The 17,948-nt window shown below is 45.8% G+C and overlaps 1 protein-coding gene across 5 annotated transcripts in view; it reads right to left on the bottom strand.

Annotated features, from left to right (window-relative positions):
- Positions 1-17,948, bottom strand: part of KCNIP2 (potassium voltage-gated channel interacting protein 2) — a 116,448-nt gene that overhangs the window by 26,579 nt on the left and 71,921 nt on the right. For 2 of the 5 annotated variants that reach the window (XM_081192279.1, XM_081192276.1), the window contains exon 1: positions 3,727-4,123. The exons of the other annotated variants lie outside the window; for them this stretch is intronic. In XM_081192279.1, coding sequence (XP_081048405.1) covers positions 3,727-3,829 — 103 coding nt within the window. In that variant the 5' untranslated portion in view covers positions 3,830-4,123. Of the gene's footprint in view, positions 1-3,726; positions 4,124-17,948 lie in introns of those variants that run through there. 5 annotated transcript variants of the gene reach the window in all.

Raw genomic sequence — 17,948 nt, 5'->3', positions numbered from 1 at the left:
GAACCACAGAGCAACCAATGACAACATTTTGCTGGACAAAGCAAAACAGGACTTGTCGTGGTACTCTATTCTTTAGTGGATGTACCTATATAGGCATAATATTCTGATTAGATACCATAATTGCAAATCAGAGGCATCAAATTTGATTAGGCCCTACACTTCATGCACAAGGAAAATAAAGAAGCATTATAGAGAGACACTGTATAGGATCACAGGAAGGTGCCTTCTACTGAGACATACCATTGGTCCATCTAGCTCAGGGTTGTTTTGACTAAATGGCAGAAGCTCTCTGAGGTTTCAGGAAGGGGACATTCCCAGCCCTACCAGGAGTTGTCGACTGACCCTGGGACCTTCTGGATCCAAGGCAGATGCTCTAACACTGAATGCACTTCCTTTATGCATGTAGGCAACTGGCGTGGCTGCTAGAAGAGGCACAGAATGCACCCACCACAGAAACCAAGTGGGCTGTCAGAGGGTTAGGGAAGCCCCCTGCTCCACAGCCAGCAGAGAAATACAACAGGCTGCTGCAAGAAGGATGGAATTCTGCATCGCACCTCTATAAACCCCAGCAGGCCGTTAAATCCCCCCCCCCAGGCTAGTGTGGGTTTATTGACAAGACTCCCTTTCTCTGTGATCTTGAACTCTGCCATTCTCTGCTATGTGACCCATTTTCCCTTACCCATTTGCCAAGTATCAATGTTACCATGTAGGTCGTGAACAGATTATTGGTTATGTTAATAGCAATGCGTTTCTGGTTTTGTCTCTTTGCTAAATTTATAGCCAGGGGTGACTGTCTATGCACGGGAAACAAGAGGTCAGACTACAATAGTGTTGTGAAACAGATAGATGACGAAGTGAAAGGTGCTTCGTAGGGCCATCTATAGAGATGGTGTTTTACTGGCTCTGCAGCCATGCTATGAAGAAATGCGACCATCAGACAACTGGGGTGACTTGTTAACCTTGGATATGCCACAGTTTTATCTGCCAGACTATGATCTCTCTCCTTGTGTAGACACATATTGAATGTCTGCATCCTCTCAGGCAGAAAATCCATTCTAAAAACCAAGCAGCCAAAGAATTAGACTCCACTCCCTGTAGCCCAAACTAAGTCATCTGCAAAGCAACTGGATGCTGTCCTCCAACGCATAAATCTCTGGGAAGTCCCAGTCTCAAGCAGCAACAAGTAGAGCAGCCACAGATCTCTGCCCAGAATGTCTGCACAAAGAGATAACGCAGCAGGCACAATGGAGGGGGCAGAGTTAAGCCCAACTCTCAGTGGAGAAAGCAGGCAGGAATGGAAAACCCATGAAAGGCAAAGCACCATAGCTGCAGCAAAGCATGTAATCCACTTCTGTGACACCTAACTTGCCCCTCTCCGCCAAAGGGGTGGGGAAAATGGGACTGGTTTTTTCCAAGGTGAAAGTAGGAACTGAAACAAACTTATTTACACTTGTGGCTACATGGCCAGTGTGAAAAGGACAGACAAAATGGAATGTCCCATGAATGGGGAAGGGTGGGAAAGATCCTTTATGAGCTCCCAGAACCAAGAAATCTCCTCCAAAATATCATACTAAGCAATGGAGTCCGGCTCTGGGAGCAGCCTGTCACAGGGCAGGAGTAGGCAAGTGACACAAGGGTCAAACTATGCACAGAGCATTCTTGCCCAAGCAGAATCTACGGTGGCTTGCTTGCTTTTCTTATTTCCCTGTCTCTGCTTCTTGGAACTGTATTGGTTTTCAGGGCTAATGCCTGGAGTCCTACAGGCAAGCAACCTCAGGCAACTTGTTCAACACTCAGGGCTTAGCCACACTTCCTCTCATTCTGCCACTTTCCCCTGGGGAAAACTCTGCTTTTTCAATTTGAGCAAACAGCAATTTGGGTTTCCCTGATTGCCATTTGTTCCAGTCTATCACTAAAGAATGGCTTTTCACTTGCAGAGGAGCGGGGCAAGGGGAAAACCACTCAGACCTGTCCTTCCATGCATGGCACAAGCAGAAGTGCAGATGAGCCCACAGTGGAGAAAGAGCATGTGAGCCATCTAATCACCTGGTCAAACTATTACCCTTATATGGCGTCATCACATATTATTTTCATTCTGCAATGTTATAGGAATATTGGAAGCTGCCTTACACCATGTGAGATCACTGGTCCATCTAGCTCAGTACTAGATGGTGGGGATTGAACCTGGAAACCTTTGCATGCAAAGCACATGCGCTTCACTGAGTTACAGCCCTTCCTCTTCTATTTTAAAAAAAATAAATTTATTTAATTTTCAGATTTTGAAATTTACAATCAATCGTCAAGCAATCAAAATGAAAAGAGACTTCCATAAATTCCCATGGACTTCCCTCCTCCCCTTTGTGGGTCCTTATGTTAACATTTTTCCTCCTGCATCTTCCTCTTCTAAGTGCTGCAGTGAGGGACAATGGGTTCCTCCAGACAAGCACTATTTTCAGGGAGGGACTCAAGGGCATACTGGAAATATAGGTTTGTGCTGTTGAAGTGGATTAAAGTGATCTGTTGCCCCAGACTTTTTGCAGCTAAGAAAGTGACTAGGAAGTGCACTTAAAAGGATGGGATGAGCAAGCGATTAGTAAGAAGATCATTTCCTATTAATCAGAATGAATGTTCATTGCCACATGACCCCCATTGCAAACAAATCAGAATGAATGCTTAATAAAGCCTGGTCATAATCTAAGCTCCAGGTAAGATCTGTGCAAGCAAATTAGCACGAGTGCTTAATAAACAGGTTGCCTAGAGAAGCCCAGTCTCAAGGAAGTCTAGCATAGGAAAAGAGGGGCTGACGCCTTGAAGCAGAAGGGCATTTGCAGAGTCCACAACATCAAAGCACTGTACAGAAACAGAGATCGTTATACAGGGCTCATCAATACTTTCACACTTCCGACTAGAATAAGCACACAGTGCCTGTCTCTAGTCATCCAATACTACTGCTTCACATGTGTTTATTGCCAACAGAAAGCAAGCTACCACCTCTATCAACATAATAACCCATATACACAGTGCCCCCTCCACCTTCCAATGCCATCCGTCACACATCTCCTGCTCAGGTTCACCATGCTTGTTTACCAGTCCACACTCCAAACATGCACCCCTAAAATGTTTTTTGCATGCATGGTGAACGCATGTATTAGTGGCACCAAGTTGGTGCCACACTCGTGCCCACTTGCTACAGATCTAGATGGGGTTCAGAAAGTTCCATGGTTTCCTGCCTCTTTAAGAAGTCATCATCCTGGCAGGGGACACTGTGTCCAACACAGGCTTGTGGCTTAGATGACCTGCCTGCTTCGAAGTTCTACTTCCCCCAAGGCTCACCCATTTGGTGTAGAGCTTCTCTCTTACTTTGCACAAAGTACAAGTTTATTTTAGTTTCCAGTTCTCACCTTAAGGATAGGCATTGCTGCTTATCCTCTGTATTTAGCATAGTCTTCAACTGCACGCACTCCAAAAGGTGTACGACCCTTTCCACACTCTCATTGCCCCTTAGAGACCATCCAAGTATTATTATTTTTTTTATTTTTGAAGGGATAATAAAGCCTTCTGGGTTGCAGCAGAGGCTCCCTCTCCACTGTTGAACTAAACTTAACTACCCATTGCCCTGTCAAAAGTGATAGATTTGGCTAACCAAGGCTCACCCTACAACCAGCCAGAGGAGTACAGATTAAGCAGAGCCAGTTCCCCAAGACCACCCCTTTCCCTGTGCATTACCTTCCAAGGAGACCGGCTCAAAGAGTCCAAACTGCTCCAGCACCTTGACGAAGAGGACCAGAACCACCAACACGGCAATCATCTCCAGGCCTTCCAGGTTCATGGTGAAGGGGACTCATGGCATCAAGGCCCTCAAAGCCCACCCGTGCCTGCTCTCCCAGCTCCTCACTCACCCCAGTTCAGCCAGGGTCACCCACATGCCCGTGGGTCCTTGTATTCCCTTTGAAACGGTGCTGCTGCTTTCAACCCTGCTGCTGAAGATCAGCCTCCATCAGGAACAGCACTGAGGGCACCTCTGACCCTCTCCCAAGGGGCACAGCGATTGCTGTGCCTGCTAAGGGGAGAAAAGGGTCACACAGTGCAGGGCAGGGAGTTTGCGAAGTCTGAGGCAGTGGAGTCTGAGCTGCGCTTGCCTGGCTCACAGAGATGAAAGTGAGAGGGAGAGAGGGAGCGTGGCAGCAGCGCCAAGAGAGAAATGCAAAGGGGGGGGGAGAGGAATGTGTGCAGAAGGAGCCCTGCCCTCCCATCCCATCCCAATGACACCAACACAATCGATTTGCTTAATGCAGCTGCTAAGGAGATGGGAGAGTTAAGAGGATCTTGGCTTGTGCCCAGGAAAGCTCAGTGCAGATGGGAGGGGGCATTAAACAGGGAGAGACCCTCATGTGACGCCTCAACATGTCCAGTCCCAGCACTGCTGCGAGAGGACACCTGTATCTCTCTAGGCACTGCCCTTGCCCATCTCTTACCGCAGAGAAAACAACGGAGCTTAAAATGTGCAGAGGACAACATACTCTGGAAAACTTCAACCCAGCCTGAGAGTCCACCCCAGAACACCCAGCTGAGCAAGGCTAGCCCATATGGTGACTACCAATTTCTTAATGTTCTTCCCATCATCCTACATGGTTCTCCTTTCTATTTTTTTTTACAATGGTTCTCCTTGATAATTCCACCATCGCAAAGTGCATCCTAGCTGCCTCTGCTTGGACGATGTGTGTGTGTGTGTTGGTGGTTAAGAAGTATCATGCTGGACAAAAGGGTAAGGATTGCATAGTATCATAAGACCAAGGGGGGAGGGTAATGATAAACTAGCTCACTGGACAGAGAAGGAACCCCCAATGCCTGACTTTAGAAGGAATCCCTATCTAAGGCAGCATCCAAGCCTTCAGAATTTCTTCCCCAATAATGCCCCACAGACGCCAAGGGGAGAACTGGCCTGGGGGTGGAATTCTAATGCCAGAGGAGAAAGCAGCCTGCTTTTGTAGCTGGCAGCAGTCAGGTATATTTACTGATGTTGTTTCAGCCGCTACCTGTAAATTGATAGCCAGGGCTCAAAGCAGACACTAGAAATACACTACGCACACCAATATTCAGAAAGCTATTGATTGCCTGGCATGGGGAAGGGAAGGGTTTGTCAAAGCGTATAAAAGTAGCAGCATGGCAATAAAAATAGCCTGCCAACACCTGACAGGTCCCCTACTTGTTCACCTTCTAGATACTTCTATTTATTTTTTCTACTGCCTGACTTGTTGTTTTTTAAATCCACCGTCAGCAAAAATGGCACTAACAAAGACGTTGCCAAAGGTATGCAAGTTTTTCCCCCAGCCATCAACCTGATTGGCATCTAAAACACCTGACTAGCTTTCAAATCCATTCCTATCCCTGCCTAAGGAGGGAGAAGAGTGGAGAATGGGAGCATCCAATATCCCACGTACAAGTTCTACCACTTCTGGGTGTTTCCCAGACTGTGCCCCAAACTCCTTCAGCCCCAGCTTTTAGATACCTCCGTTGTGCTGTTGGTGTTCTCCCTTAGCCCTTCTCACCCACCTGGTCTATATTTTTGTCACCACACATACCTAGAAGTGCCCGGATCTTAACAGCTTAGTGAGCAGCAGCATTGGCAGTTTCTGACTGGCTAAGCCTTTCACTTGTAGAACTGGATGTGCCTGAACCAGAGTCAAGAAAAATGCCAGGGCCTGGTGCCAGGATTCAGGGGAGGGGGAGGGCCTGCCCAGGCTCTGCATATTACTCATACCAGCAGAGCCCAGGGGAGGCTGCCAGCCTGGCATTGGCGCCTGCTCTTCAGATAGACGAAACCTGAAACAAGAGCCCCAACTGTGGCCTGCTGGAAGAGGGCAAGGGTTGCCCAAGCCAATGATTCTCCCATTGCAAGAGTTAATTCCTTAATCCCCACAAACCATTGGTTATTATCGCTCATCAGAGACAACTCTGCACCCCAGTCCAGCCAGCCGCTCTTATTACAGAGCAGAAGAGAAGAGTGCACTTATACCAATGGGATAGTGAGTAGAGATGTCAGTGTATGTGTCATCCTCATCCCTCTAGTCACTTTGCATCTCTTTCCAAATGTTGAGTCCAAAGGAGAAGAGGAACTGGGTACAGATCCCTGGTGGATCTGGAGGTTCCTCCTACTCTCCCTCACCCCGCCAAACACCATCAGGTCAGGAGATTTTGCTCTGCAACTCTGCAGGGCTGGATTACGCTAGCCTCGCTCTCTCATTCTGATGCATTCATTCCGTCCGAGAAATCCCTCCTGCCAGGCATAAGCTTTCATGGACTAGCGTCCACTTCTTTAGATGCACAAAAGTGTTACCCTAAATTGGCAGTACATACACACAGTTGTGGAGAGGAAAGAATATGAGCTGTGAAGTCAGAGGGAGGTGGGGAAATAAGAGAGCGCAGACTGTAACTTGTACGTTAAGGCTGAGTTAAATGTATGTAAAATCATTAGTAACCATTCACAAAGCAGTGCTGCTGATGATGCACAGCATCTGTCCTTACAAAAGGGGTAAAATGTGCAAACTCATTTAGCAGAGATTCCCTGTTGAAAGACACAAAGGAATGTGTGGGGGAGATCCCGGAGCTTGAGCAGCTACACAGCTAAACACAGAGAGTAGGCCTTTTTGCAGGGAAGCCGAGTGCTTTGTTGTTGTTGTTTAGTCATTTAGTCGTGTCTGACTCTTCGTGACCCTCTGGACCAGAGCACGCCAGGCAGAGTGCTAACAGGTGCCAAAAGCCAGAGATACTGTTATCTCAATGCAGCCTCAGGACACAACAAAATCCCACCTCCTCCTTAATGTTCATGTATGTGGGAGGGGTTGGGGAATCTTTGTATGATCCTTGTGACAGTAGGGCTGGCACCCAGGTCGAATACTGTATGTAGTGAATTACAACACTAAGAACTACCTCTTGCTATTAGATCAGAATGTATAATTATGTATGTGCATTGCCAACTGTGTATCTACAGCTCCTGCCAACCTAGCAGTTCAAAAGCACTCCAGTGCAAGTAGATAACTAGGTACCGCTGTGGTGGGAAGGTAAGCAGTTTTTCCATGTGCTCTGGTTTCCATCACGGTGTTCCATTGCTCCAGAAGTGGTTTAGTCATGCTGGCCACATAACCTGGAAAGCTGTCTGTATACAAACACCAGCTCCCTTGGCCTGAAAGTGAGATGAGCGTTGCAACCCCATAGTCACATTTGACTGGACTTAACCGTCCAGGGGTCCTTTACCTTACACACACACACACACACACACACACACACACGAAATAGGAGACAGAAGCTCTGGAACCAGTAGCCTTCAGACAGATAATGTGAAGGCAGCATTTATCCCCTTAAATGAAAAGCTATTGCAAAGTCAGCCACAGTCCACTACAGTCCATACACTCTAAAGTATGGGGTGCTGTCATCCTGCACACTGCTTAGTCCAGCAGCAGCTCCTTTACATAGAATAAAAACTCACAGAAGTGGAAAGTGTCTATCAAAAGGCAATCTATTCCAGCAGTGAGACAGAATTACGCATCTACCAGCCAACTCCTTTCAAACTAAGCCAAGGTCAGTTTGGCACAAAGAGAGGCTGATCTGTTCTCAACCTTGCTGTGCATCTTAAATCCATGCAAACGGAGGCTTGTCGTGTTCCAACTCAGGACAGTGTTAAAAGGGCTTCAGGAAGCTATGGGCACAAGGATGACTAGAGTTGAAGTACCAGAACAGGGTCATCACCAACAAAAGGAGCAGGTCAAAGTAGATGTAAGCCAACACAGCAATTATCATCCTGACTATAATAGCCATGAGTTCAGCAACACCAACAGAAGGTTACACTCACAGATTCTTTAGGTAGTTATAAGACACAGAAGTGGGGAGTGTGACAAGAGGCTCTCTTTGACCTTGCCCCTTCCTTTGAACTTAAATGGACTCTTATAGAAACAAGGGCTTCTTGGCTTGTTTGCACTTGTGCTGAGGGTCTGTGGGGTGGGTGCTCTTCACATAGATGAAGCAGAACAGGGTGCTCTGCAAGTGCTTGTGTGGTATCCAAGAAGCATCTGGGGAACTTCACCTGCTTAGAAACCCTCAAGACAATAAACATCTGGCACCAAATTAGTGGTAGCTAGTGGTTTCTAGTGGGGGCTGGCTTGGGACAATGTGCTTCACCCCACCTTGCTTTGCCAAGAGGATCACATCACTCCCACAACAGCCCACCAGCCACACCTTTGAAACCCGGATGATGAGATGAAGGACAGTCAGGTCACAACACAAATAAAGCTCAAAAAAGAATCAGCACAACACTAATGTTTAATTGCTTTCACACTAGCACTCTGCTCAAGACTGCTGCCATCACCACACCATGTATTTAAGCTAATTCCATGTAGCTAAATAGAGATGGTTCACATACATCGTACACATACGCACAAGAAACTCCAAGCTGATGTGAAGCCTAAGTACTCCTTTCTTATTTAACTCATAAGGATCTTATGGCCCACTTTACTAAAGAATATTAAGGCAAGCAGGTTAAGTGTATGGGGGTTACATTTCCTGCTCCTATTTCCAGGTATAGTTCGCAATCTCAGGAGCCAGGTGCTTCTGGAAAGCAATCAAAGCATTCTGATAAAACTGCAGATTGGAACAAACGGCAATATATATGTTATCGCAGTGAGATGAAGAGTGTTACTTGATCAGCACTTCCAAGTTGTGTCTTGTTAAGCAATGGACTTAGACTGCTGGAGAACTTAAAACATGAGGAGATAACAAAAGACAAACTAAACACTTCATTTCTGTGGTTTTTCAATTTTGGTTAATGAAGTTAATATACAGGACATGCATTATTCCCATTTTCTCCAGAATTACTTTTTGTTGTTTAACATGGTCTTGCATGGACGATGCCCTTATATTGCAGGGACATTACTCCCACCTACCCATATTAGACATTTCAGACATGAGAAAATGTGACACTTTCCACAGAAGCAATCTCAATAGCTTTGGATGTCTAATGGATAAACAAATATTGCATATGGTACAAGATATCATTAGTGAGGAGTAGCAACAAACCAACTATGTGCAATCTATACACACACACACACATATGCCTTCCCTGGTTGTGTGCCACAGTTGCTCACCAGTGCAACCTTGGTGTACAAGAGAACATTCAGCTCAGTTTTTAAAAAAAGAATCCAAAGAGCAACAACATCATCCTCCTCCCTACCAATTAGCTTTCAATTTAAAACAGAATTCACCATGAGGGGAGGGAAGCAATGTACTCCCCTGGTCTATAACCCATCAGGACCTTAGGAGCCGGTCCTTCTCATATACTCCAGTGATGCTGTTTACATTGATGTGTGAATGGATGAAAATTGATTGCTGCATGCACGAGCCAAGACCTGAACACCAACAACCTTCTTTGTGCTCCATTCTGAAGCCACTAATTTTGCTGTCAATATCCAGTCTGGGCTCCCTGCTTGAGGGGAGGAGACAGCAAGATCCCACAGGCACACACCAGAGTGGCCTCTAGTGGTCAAATGTTATCGCTGCATGAAAACGCGGGCTCATCCAGAGAGGAAGGTTAAAATGTGTCTAGTCTTTGTTGAACATTTGTCCTGATCAGTTTATGGGGTGGTTATATGACAATGAGCATTTGTCCTGATTTGCTTGTCCATCTTCCTGTGTCATTTGTTCATCTCACACTTTTCAGTGCATTTCCCTGTCACTTTCCTAACAGCAAAAAGTTAAATAAATAAATAAATAAATAAATAAATAGTGATATTTGTGCACTATGTGGGCAGAGTGCAAACCTAAACTTCCAGTAGGCACTTGAATCCCTCACGCAAAATACTGACATCCTGGAGGCAATCTGAGAATTAGCCACTTTGAAAAGTCCACTTAAAGAACAAGACCCATAAATTAAGGTCACCCCAGAGCCACCTGTGGGGATACACATACAGGATCATATGACATGATAGTGTTACTCCTTAACAACTATTAAATACCTTGTTGTTCTCACACAGTATGGGTGATTAAGTGCAAAAGATTTCCCACTCTTTCCAGGCATACTTAGAAGGGAGTTGGACTGCAAGCACAGATCCAGGAATAATTCCATATTAATCAACAGTGCTGTGATCTGTTGTCCCCATGCCAGGTACTGCAAAGGAGATGTGGGTTAGTGGGATCTCATGCTCCAATGATCTATTGTTAACATGTTGTTTGCTTGTTTAGCATTAGTGCTTGGGAAGATTAGTACAAGGTGGATAATACAGAACAAGATAAATAAAAAGAACAAGATAGCAAATAGTCAAAGCAGAGGGGAACAGAGATTTTGCACATAACAAAGCTACAAAACTACAAAGGCAGGAGAACAAAGGCTTAGTGCAATTTATTCAAGGGATTAACAAAATTCTAAATATGGCCAGAATGATATTTGGGAAGATACAGAACAAAACAAAAGCACTGCTCTAAAATGCAGCTTCATTACACCCTCTGGTGGCTAAAGTCTACCTGGACAACCACAAACAAGAGTTCAGCATCCCTTTGTAGCACATCTTGCTAATCCCTGGCTTCAGATCAGATCTTTCCCCTGCCATGTGCCAGGAATCTTCTCTCCTTCCTCCATCTGGAAACCTCCCTTGCTCAGGTTTCCTAGCAATAACCAAGGCCAAAACCTTCAGAATTACTAAACAGAACTGTTTCTGTGCTTCAGGCAGATAAAACCTTTTGAGCTTTCTTTCTTTTCTTTTGAAAAAAAACCACACAACACTACTTAATGCACTCGGCTGGCATGAAATCTCCAAAAAAGTAGAAGACTATTAAAAGCATTTATTATTATTATTTTGTAAAGCTGATCATCTTGTTGTGGAACCACCAAACAAATTTTAAACATCAGAATTTAAATTATCTCACTGCCAACCATCATATTGGCTGTCAAACTCAAAATAGTTTTTCATGAAACATGCACGTTCAGACACATATGAATAACAAGATTCTAAAACAGATTCATTTAGTTAGAACATTTACTACCTAACATTTCTATTAACAATCAGCAGTGCATTTAAGTTCCGACTCACGCATTAATATGCATTGAAAATGTAACCCCTTTGCCACAAAAGGAAAATGACTATTGTTCAGTGGTTTACATAGGTTAAGGTGCCGCAAGTGCTTTTGTTGTTTGTGCTGCAATGGACTCACAGGGTTAACCTTCTGAAAGGATGTTAAAGGTTGAGTAATCCACACTGATTCATACAAAACACACCTTCTACCTCAGAGGTAGGGAACCTGTGGCAGTCCAAATGTTGTTGGACTCCAACTCCCATCAGCCCCAGCTAGCATGGTTAATGGTCAGGGATGATGGGAGTTGTAATCCAGCAACATCTGGAGGACCACGGTTTCCCCATCCCTACTTTACCTCATGAATGTCATATGGGAAATGAGACCGGAATGTAAATGATGCAGCAACTTGTCTGGAAGCACCAGAGACAATAAGGGAGAAACTTCTTCAAGCGAAGTTAAGAGCAATACTTGCCTACAGTGATCAAGAACCTGGAGCAACTATTCAAACATGTGGACTAAAGTCAAGGAAGAGTCCACATTGCTGGATCCATCAATGTCTACATATGCAATAAAGTACTTCTCTCTTTAATGTATGTGTAATTTTAAATACACACTCCTTGAAACAGTGAAGGCTTTTTGTTTTTGTTTTTAAAAAAGGGTTTGCTATTAATTTGCCATTACATATGGTTCCATCTTATCTGTGACCAAGGTGTCACTTGTTGTAGCTGCAAAATTAATACTGCAAATGCAGAAGCATGCAAAATGACGTATTAGCCTGCTAAGGCTTATCACTGCACCGATCCTCCAATCTAATTCACAATTATTATAAATTCGTCTTTGATTTAGCAAGTCATCTTTCCATGCAGGTGAGCAAAAGAACTCTGGGAAGTCAGGGGAGATAACATTAAAAGGATTTACGACCGAGCCTATTCTTGTCTCTAAACGCAGCCGAGCCCTAAATTGAATCACCCTTTCCATTCCCCAAATCTGTAGCATATTAATTACAAAACTATGTAGGGAAATGAAGCTTCAAAGGAAGGCCATGGTTTGGTTGGGATTGTGAAGAGTTAAGCATTTAATCTCACAGGGGTGAATTCTCTGTATCTGGCTGTAGAGACCTTCTGTTCCTACCTTCCTTTTCACAGATTTTTCTTTTAAAAATGTTTCTTAAAATAATGAGGCCTTCTATGTGCCTGGTAATGAAGCACATGAACTGTCCAGGGTGCTGAAACGGCAAGCTGCTCAGATCTAAATGCAAGAGCAAAATTCCTTCTAACATCCTGCATTATTTGTAGGGGTTCTGTGGGGTGGATGCTTTTCAGGTAGATGAACTCAGGGGGTGCTGTGCAAGGACATGGGTGGTATGCAAGAAACATCTGGGGACCCACATCTACTCGGGGACCCTCAAGACAATAATAGTCTGGCACCAAATTAGTGGGAGCTAGTGACACTGATTTGGGACAATATTCCTCACACCACTGTGCTTTCTTAGCCATAAAATGGCCAAGTGGATTTCATCACTCCCACAGCAGACCACCACCCATACTTTAGAAACCTGGATGGTGAAATGAAGGACACGCATGTGACAACGCAGCCTAGAGGAAATCGGAAAGTAGGCAGCCTAGAGGAAATTCAGGAAGAGAAGGGAGAGTCTGGTAAGAACTGAAGTACAGAACAGCATTATGTAGCAGAGGAATCTGGAACATAGCAGTTAGCATCGCACTACAGACACAAGAGATTCAGGCTTTAAATGTAGGATTGGGCACCTCATGGTTGGAGAAACAACTCCTGCATTCCTTGGTAGATAGCTTAGCAGGGCTTGGAGGTGGCTCAGCCCAGGCTTGGGATGTTAACAGTCTAGTCTGATAGGCCTGGGTCTGCCTCACTTCTTCCTCCATATGGTTCCCCCCAGGGAGCAGCAATTTTTCATCTGAGGAGGACTCCTCTAGCAGAGGCATGACAGAAGGCATGAAGGAAAATGATGCAAAAGACCACTAATAATCACACACCCCTCTTCCTGAATAAGGGAGGCTTAATTTTCATGCCCAAATTTAAAGCTCAAAAAAATCTGTGCAACCTTAATTTTTAATTGCTTTCACCCTAGCACCCTGCTCAAGACTACTGACATCGCCACGCCATGTATTTAAGCTAATTCCATGTACATAAATAGATGGTTCACATGCACCATACATTCCCACCCCCACCTTCCCACACACTCCCTCCCACCCTCACATCCCACAACTCGAAACTGATGTGAAGCCTAAGTATTTCTTTTTTATAAGGAGTACACATAAGGATATCATGGCCCACTCTTCTAAAGAATAGATCAAGCAGGTTGAAGCGTATGTGGGTTACATTTCCTGCTCTTATTTCCAGGTATAGTTTATAATCTCAGGAGCCAGGTGCTTCTGGAAACCAATCAAAGCATTCTGATAAAACTGCAAATTAGAACAAATGGCAGTATATATGTCATCCCAGTGAGAGATGAAGAATGCTAGTTGATCAGCACTTCCAAGGAACTGTCTACACAAGTTGTGTCTGGTCAGGCAATAGCAAGAGATAGACTGAATACTTCACTTCTGTGGTTTTTCAATGGCTTACACTTTTCAGGCTCCTTTTTGGTTAATACAGGACATACATATTCCACTTTTCTCCAGAATTACTTTTTTTTTTTTTTTTGCTGAACACAGTTCACATGCCTTTCATGGAAGATGGCCTTTTGTTTCAGGGACATCACTCCCACACTCCCCCATATTAGAAATATAAGACCTGAGAAAATATGACACTTTGCACAGATGGCAATCTCAATAGCTGTGTATGTTCAGTGTGGACAAACATATTGTAGACGGTATAGAATACAGAATAAGCTTCTCTCTCTAGTCTTCTTCACAGCCCCTGACCTATTGTGTCCTAGAACCTGGTGTCCAGCCTTAGTCTTCATTTGCCTGCAGCTCTCCTGCCTCAGTTCACAAGTCCATGCCTGGCTCCCATGTTGCTGGGAACTGGACACAATTCCAGCACTGGCACATTCATCCAAACAACAGCAACTAAAACTTAAATAAGCAGCAAAGGCATCAAAATTACATCCACCCACCAACTCTCAGCTGCCTTGAGTTCACAGAATCATGAATTGGGAGAGACATTGGGGGCCCTCAAATCTAACCCCATGGTCAATGCATGAATCTTCTGGGTACATCAGGAATGGGGAAGCTTTGGGTGTGGTCAGGCTCCAACACTTATCAGCTCCAGCTGGTATGGCCAATGGTCGGGGAAGATGGGAGGTGTTGGACTGCAACTCCCATCATCCTTGAATGACAGCATCCATGAGATGCTTCCTTCCTTCCTCTCTTCCCTCCCTCCCTCCTTCATTTGCTGGCAAATGTTAGAAACAGGACTTAGTGGTTTTATGAGTGGGTAGGGGTTCTTAATGGTGCTGGAGGAGACTCTTGAGAGTCCCATGGACTGCAAGAAGATCAAACCTATCCATTCTTAAGGAAATCAGCCCTGAGTGCTCACTGGAAGGACAGATCGTGAAGCTGAGGCTCCAATACTTTGGCCACCTCATGAGAAGAGAAGACTCTCTGGAAAAGACCCTGATGTTGGGAAAGATGGAGGGCACAAGGAGAAAGGGACGACAGAGGACAAGATGGTTGGACAGTGTTGTCAAAGCTACCAGCATGAGTTTGACCAAACTGCGGGAGGCAGTGGAAGACAGGAGTGCCTGGCGTGCTCTGGTCCATGGGGTCACGAAGAGTCAGACACGACTAAACGACTAAACAAAGGGGTTCTTAAATGGCAATGTATGTTGCTTCACTTCCTCCACACTGTGGTGAGTCCCCCCTCCTGCTGCATATGTGGGAGGGGGCTACCCATTCTGCTGAGTGAGGCCCTGGACTCCTGCTCTGAAGACCTGCCCTGGCACCACTGTGTGATGGACTACATGTAGTTAGTGGGAGTTACTCCAAAAAGGGGGAAAGGAGAAACAGCAGCAATAGTGCACTCTTAGGACTGGATTCAAATTTGCAAGAGTATCACACAAATCAGGAAATGTGGCTGGGGCACTTTTGTTTGATCCTGCAGGAAGGACTTCAGTCTTGACTTATTGTCCTTATAATGGAAATTGCAATGACCTACTTCACAGGGATAGAGAGGCAAGTGAGATGACGAGTAGTAAAACACTTGACATACTGAAGTGCTTCAGAAATTATTTATAACAAATAAGCGACATCACTCTGAATTCATTAATAGCAAGTAGCAAATTCACAAATGAATTACCAACAAATGCTTCTGTCAGTATAGAATACTGAGTCCATAAATCTGGGGGTGGAAAGAAGTGATGAGACTCTGAAATGTTGTCCAGTTTGCTTTCGCTTTGCTCTTGAGTTTTTAAGTGCCAGCACTTGGCAGGCACCCACCTACCCTCCCTCCCTCCCTCCCTCCCTCCCTCTTTCTCTCTCTGTTGGTTCTGCCCTCTTAATGCATTGGGCCCCACAGCTTGCAGCCTCTTCTTTGCACCTTCTGATGCAGGGAACTTGGATGCACTGAAAGCTACATTAAAGTTAGAAGGTATTGATTCTGTATTTCAGGAGTGGGGCAACCTGTGGCCCTCTGGATGTTTCTGGCATACAACTCCCATCATCCCTGATCATTGGGCCATACTGGCAGAGGGCTGATGGGAACTGGAGTCCAACAATGTCTGGAGGGCCACAGGTTCCCCATCCCTGTTGTATTTCGTGCGACACCTCTGTTGTCTGAAACACAGCTGCTGCTCCTGCTGAAGAAACCCCACTTCCTACTCCAAATGGGCATGGCAGGCAGGGTCCCTGCCAAGAAACTAGTCCGCAGCTGCGTCTAAAAGCATTTGAAATAAGTGGCACAGCAGGACTAATTGAAGGCATGGAGGACTTTGCCTGAAAATTACATTCTCAGTACGTTCACACTTAGGGAGATTGCCACTGGATGCTGACGTCAGTCTCATTTGACTATAACAGCCAGAGTGTTAGATTAGAACTGGGGAGGCCTAGGCTGAAGTCCCCACTCAGTGTGGGTAGCAGCTATCTCTCAGCCTAACCTACCTCACAGGGTTGTTGTGGAGAACCACATATACTGCCTTGAGCTCCTTGCAGGAAAGGTAGGATAGAAATGTAATGAACAAGGAAATGCGTATCAAGCAGCTAAGGACTATGGGCACACAGAATACCAGTGTAGAGTCTACAATGCAAGCCTATTTGGAGCCCTGTGGTGGAGGAGGTGGGGGGCAGAAATGCCCAGGATTCCCCCATTTGGGCCGTATCCTGGCCCCTGTGCTCACAAGCACACCTAAGGATGTAAGAAGAGTCCTGCCAAAGGCTCCTGTAGCCCATTTCCTGCTCTCACACTGGCCAACCAGATGCCCATTATAGGAAACCCACAAGCAGAACTTGAGTGCAATAGCACTCTCTCCACTTCTGATTCCCAGCAACTGGCATTCTGAGGCATCGTGCCTCTAAAAGTGGAGGCAAAGCAGAGGCATCACGGCTAGGAGTCACTGGCTACAAGCCTTCTTCTCCAGGTGCTTGGCTGCTTTTAAAGCCATCCAGGTCGGTGGCCACGACTACATCTTGTGTGAGCAAACTGCATAGTTTAACTACGTGACGGTGTGAAGAAGAACTTTCTTATGTTTGCCTTGAATCTTCTGATGTTGAGCTTCATTGGATGGTCCTGGAGTTCTGGTATTACAAAAGAGGGAGAAAAAATACCCACTTTCTCCACACCATGTGTCAGAGCTGCTTCCCGATCCTAGCTCACAGAGGATCACGCTAGCCAGCGGTCACTTGTAAAAGTCTTTATTGAGTTACAGTTTCCATTCTCAAGCTGCTGCGCGCAGCTCTACGTCTTAAGGGTTAGACCGGCGAAGCTCCGTCTGAGTCTCCGCCCCCTGTGCACCAGCTTACTAACCTAGCCTTACTCCACCTTTTCCGCCTGACCGTTCTTCTCTGGGTCCCTCTGCCCCCCGTGGTCTCTTCCTTCCGGGATTCTTCTGACGCTGACCCCCCGGACCCTCCTGTCTCCTTGCTTTAGGACCTGGCTCCCTTTCCGGGCTGCTTACTGCGCCACCTTCCTGTGCATTTGAACTTGGCGCGCGCGCCCAACCTTCCACTTTCCGCCTGACCGTTTCTTCGCTCCCCGATGGAGGTGTGGCCACTCCTGACTCGTGCCCTCCCTCCTGTTGCGAGCTGCCAGCGCTTGATACCTGGCGCCCTTCCTCTCCCCTGCTCTCTGTTGGTGACGCTGGTCCCGATTTCCAACTGCTCCCCTCTGAGCCCCCTCTGGACCCTTCTTCCTGGGGTGTCCCCCTAGGCTCCCCCCTTGCCCTGGCCACTGGTGCTCCTTTCTGTGAATCTTCTGATTCACTGGAAAGACTCGGAGATCTCGGGTCGTCGTCATCACTCATCTTTTCTTCTGCCTCCTCCCCCTCGCTCTCTGTTTCCTCCCTTGCCCTTGCCTCTGCTCCTGAACCCCTGACACCATGTATAATCTTAATACACCTCTTTCGTGTCCCCTGTACTTTGTCCTTTCTCTAAACTAAATAAAAAATAAAAAATAGGCTGTCCTTCTGGAATGGATTTTCAGCCTCTACAGCAACTGGTACTATCCATTATCATAACCAGGGTTGCCATCTTCTTTTTCTTTCAAAAGCACCATCTCCTTCTCAGGTCAGTTTCTCTCTCTCTCTCTGCATGTACCTTGCATCCCTCTCTATGCATGTACCAGGCACAACTGCCTAGTAGTTCATTGGTCTAGCACATGGGTAGGCAAATTAAGGCCTGGGGGCCAGATCCAGCCCAATCGCCTTCTAAATCCGGCCTGCGGATGGTCCAGGAAGCAGCGTGTTTTTACATGAGTAGAAT

Source organism: Podarcis bocagei (genome assembly GCF_964188305.1).
Source record: "Podarcis bocagei genome assembly, chromosome: 4".
Lineage (NCBI taxonomy): Eukaryota > Metazoa > Chordata > Lepidosauria > Squamata > Lacertidae > Podarcis > Podarcis bocagei.
The sequence above is the reverse complement of the archived record's forward strand: the minus strand, read 5'-3'. Positions and strand labels throughout refer to the sequence as shown.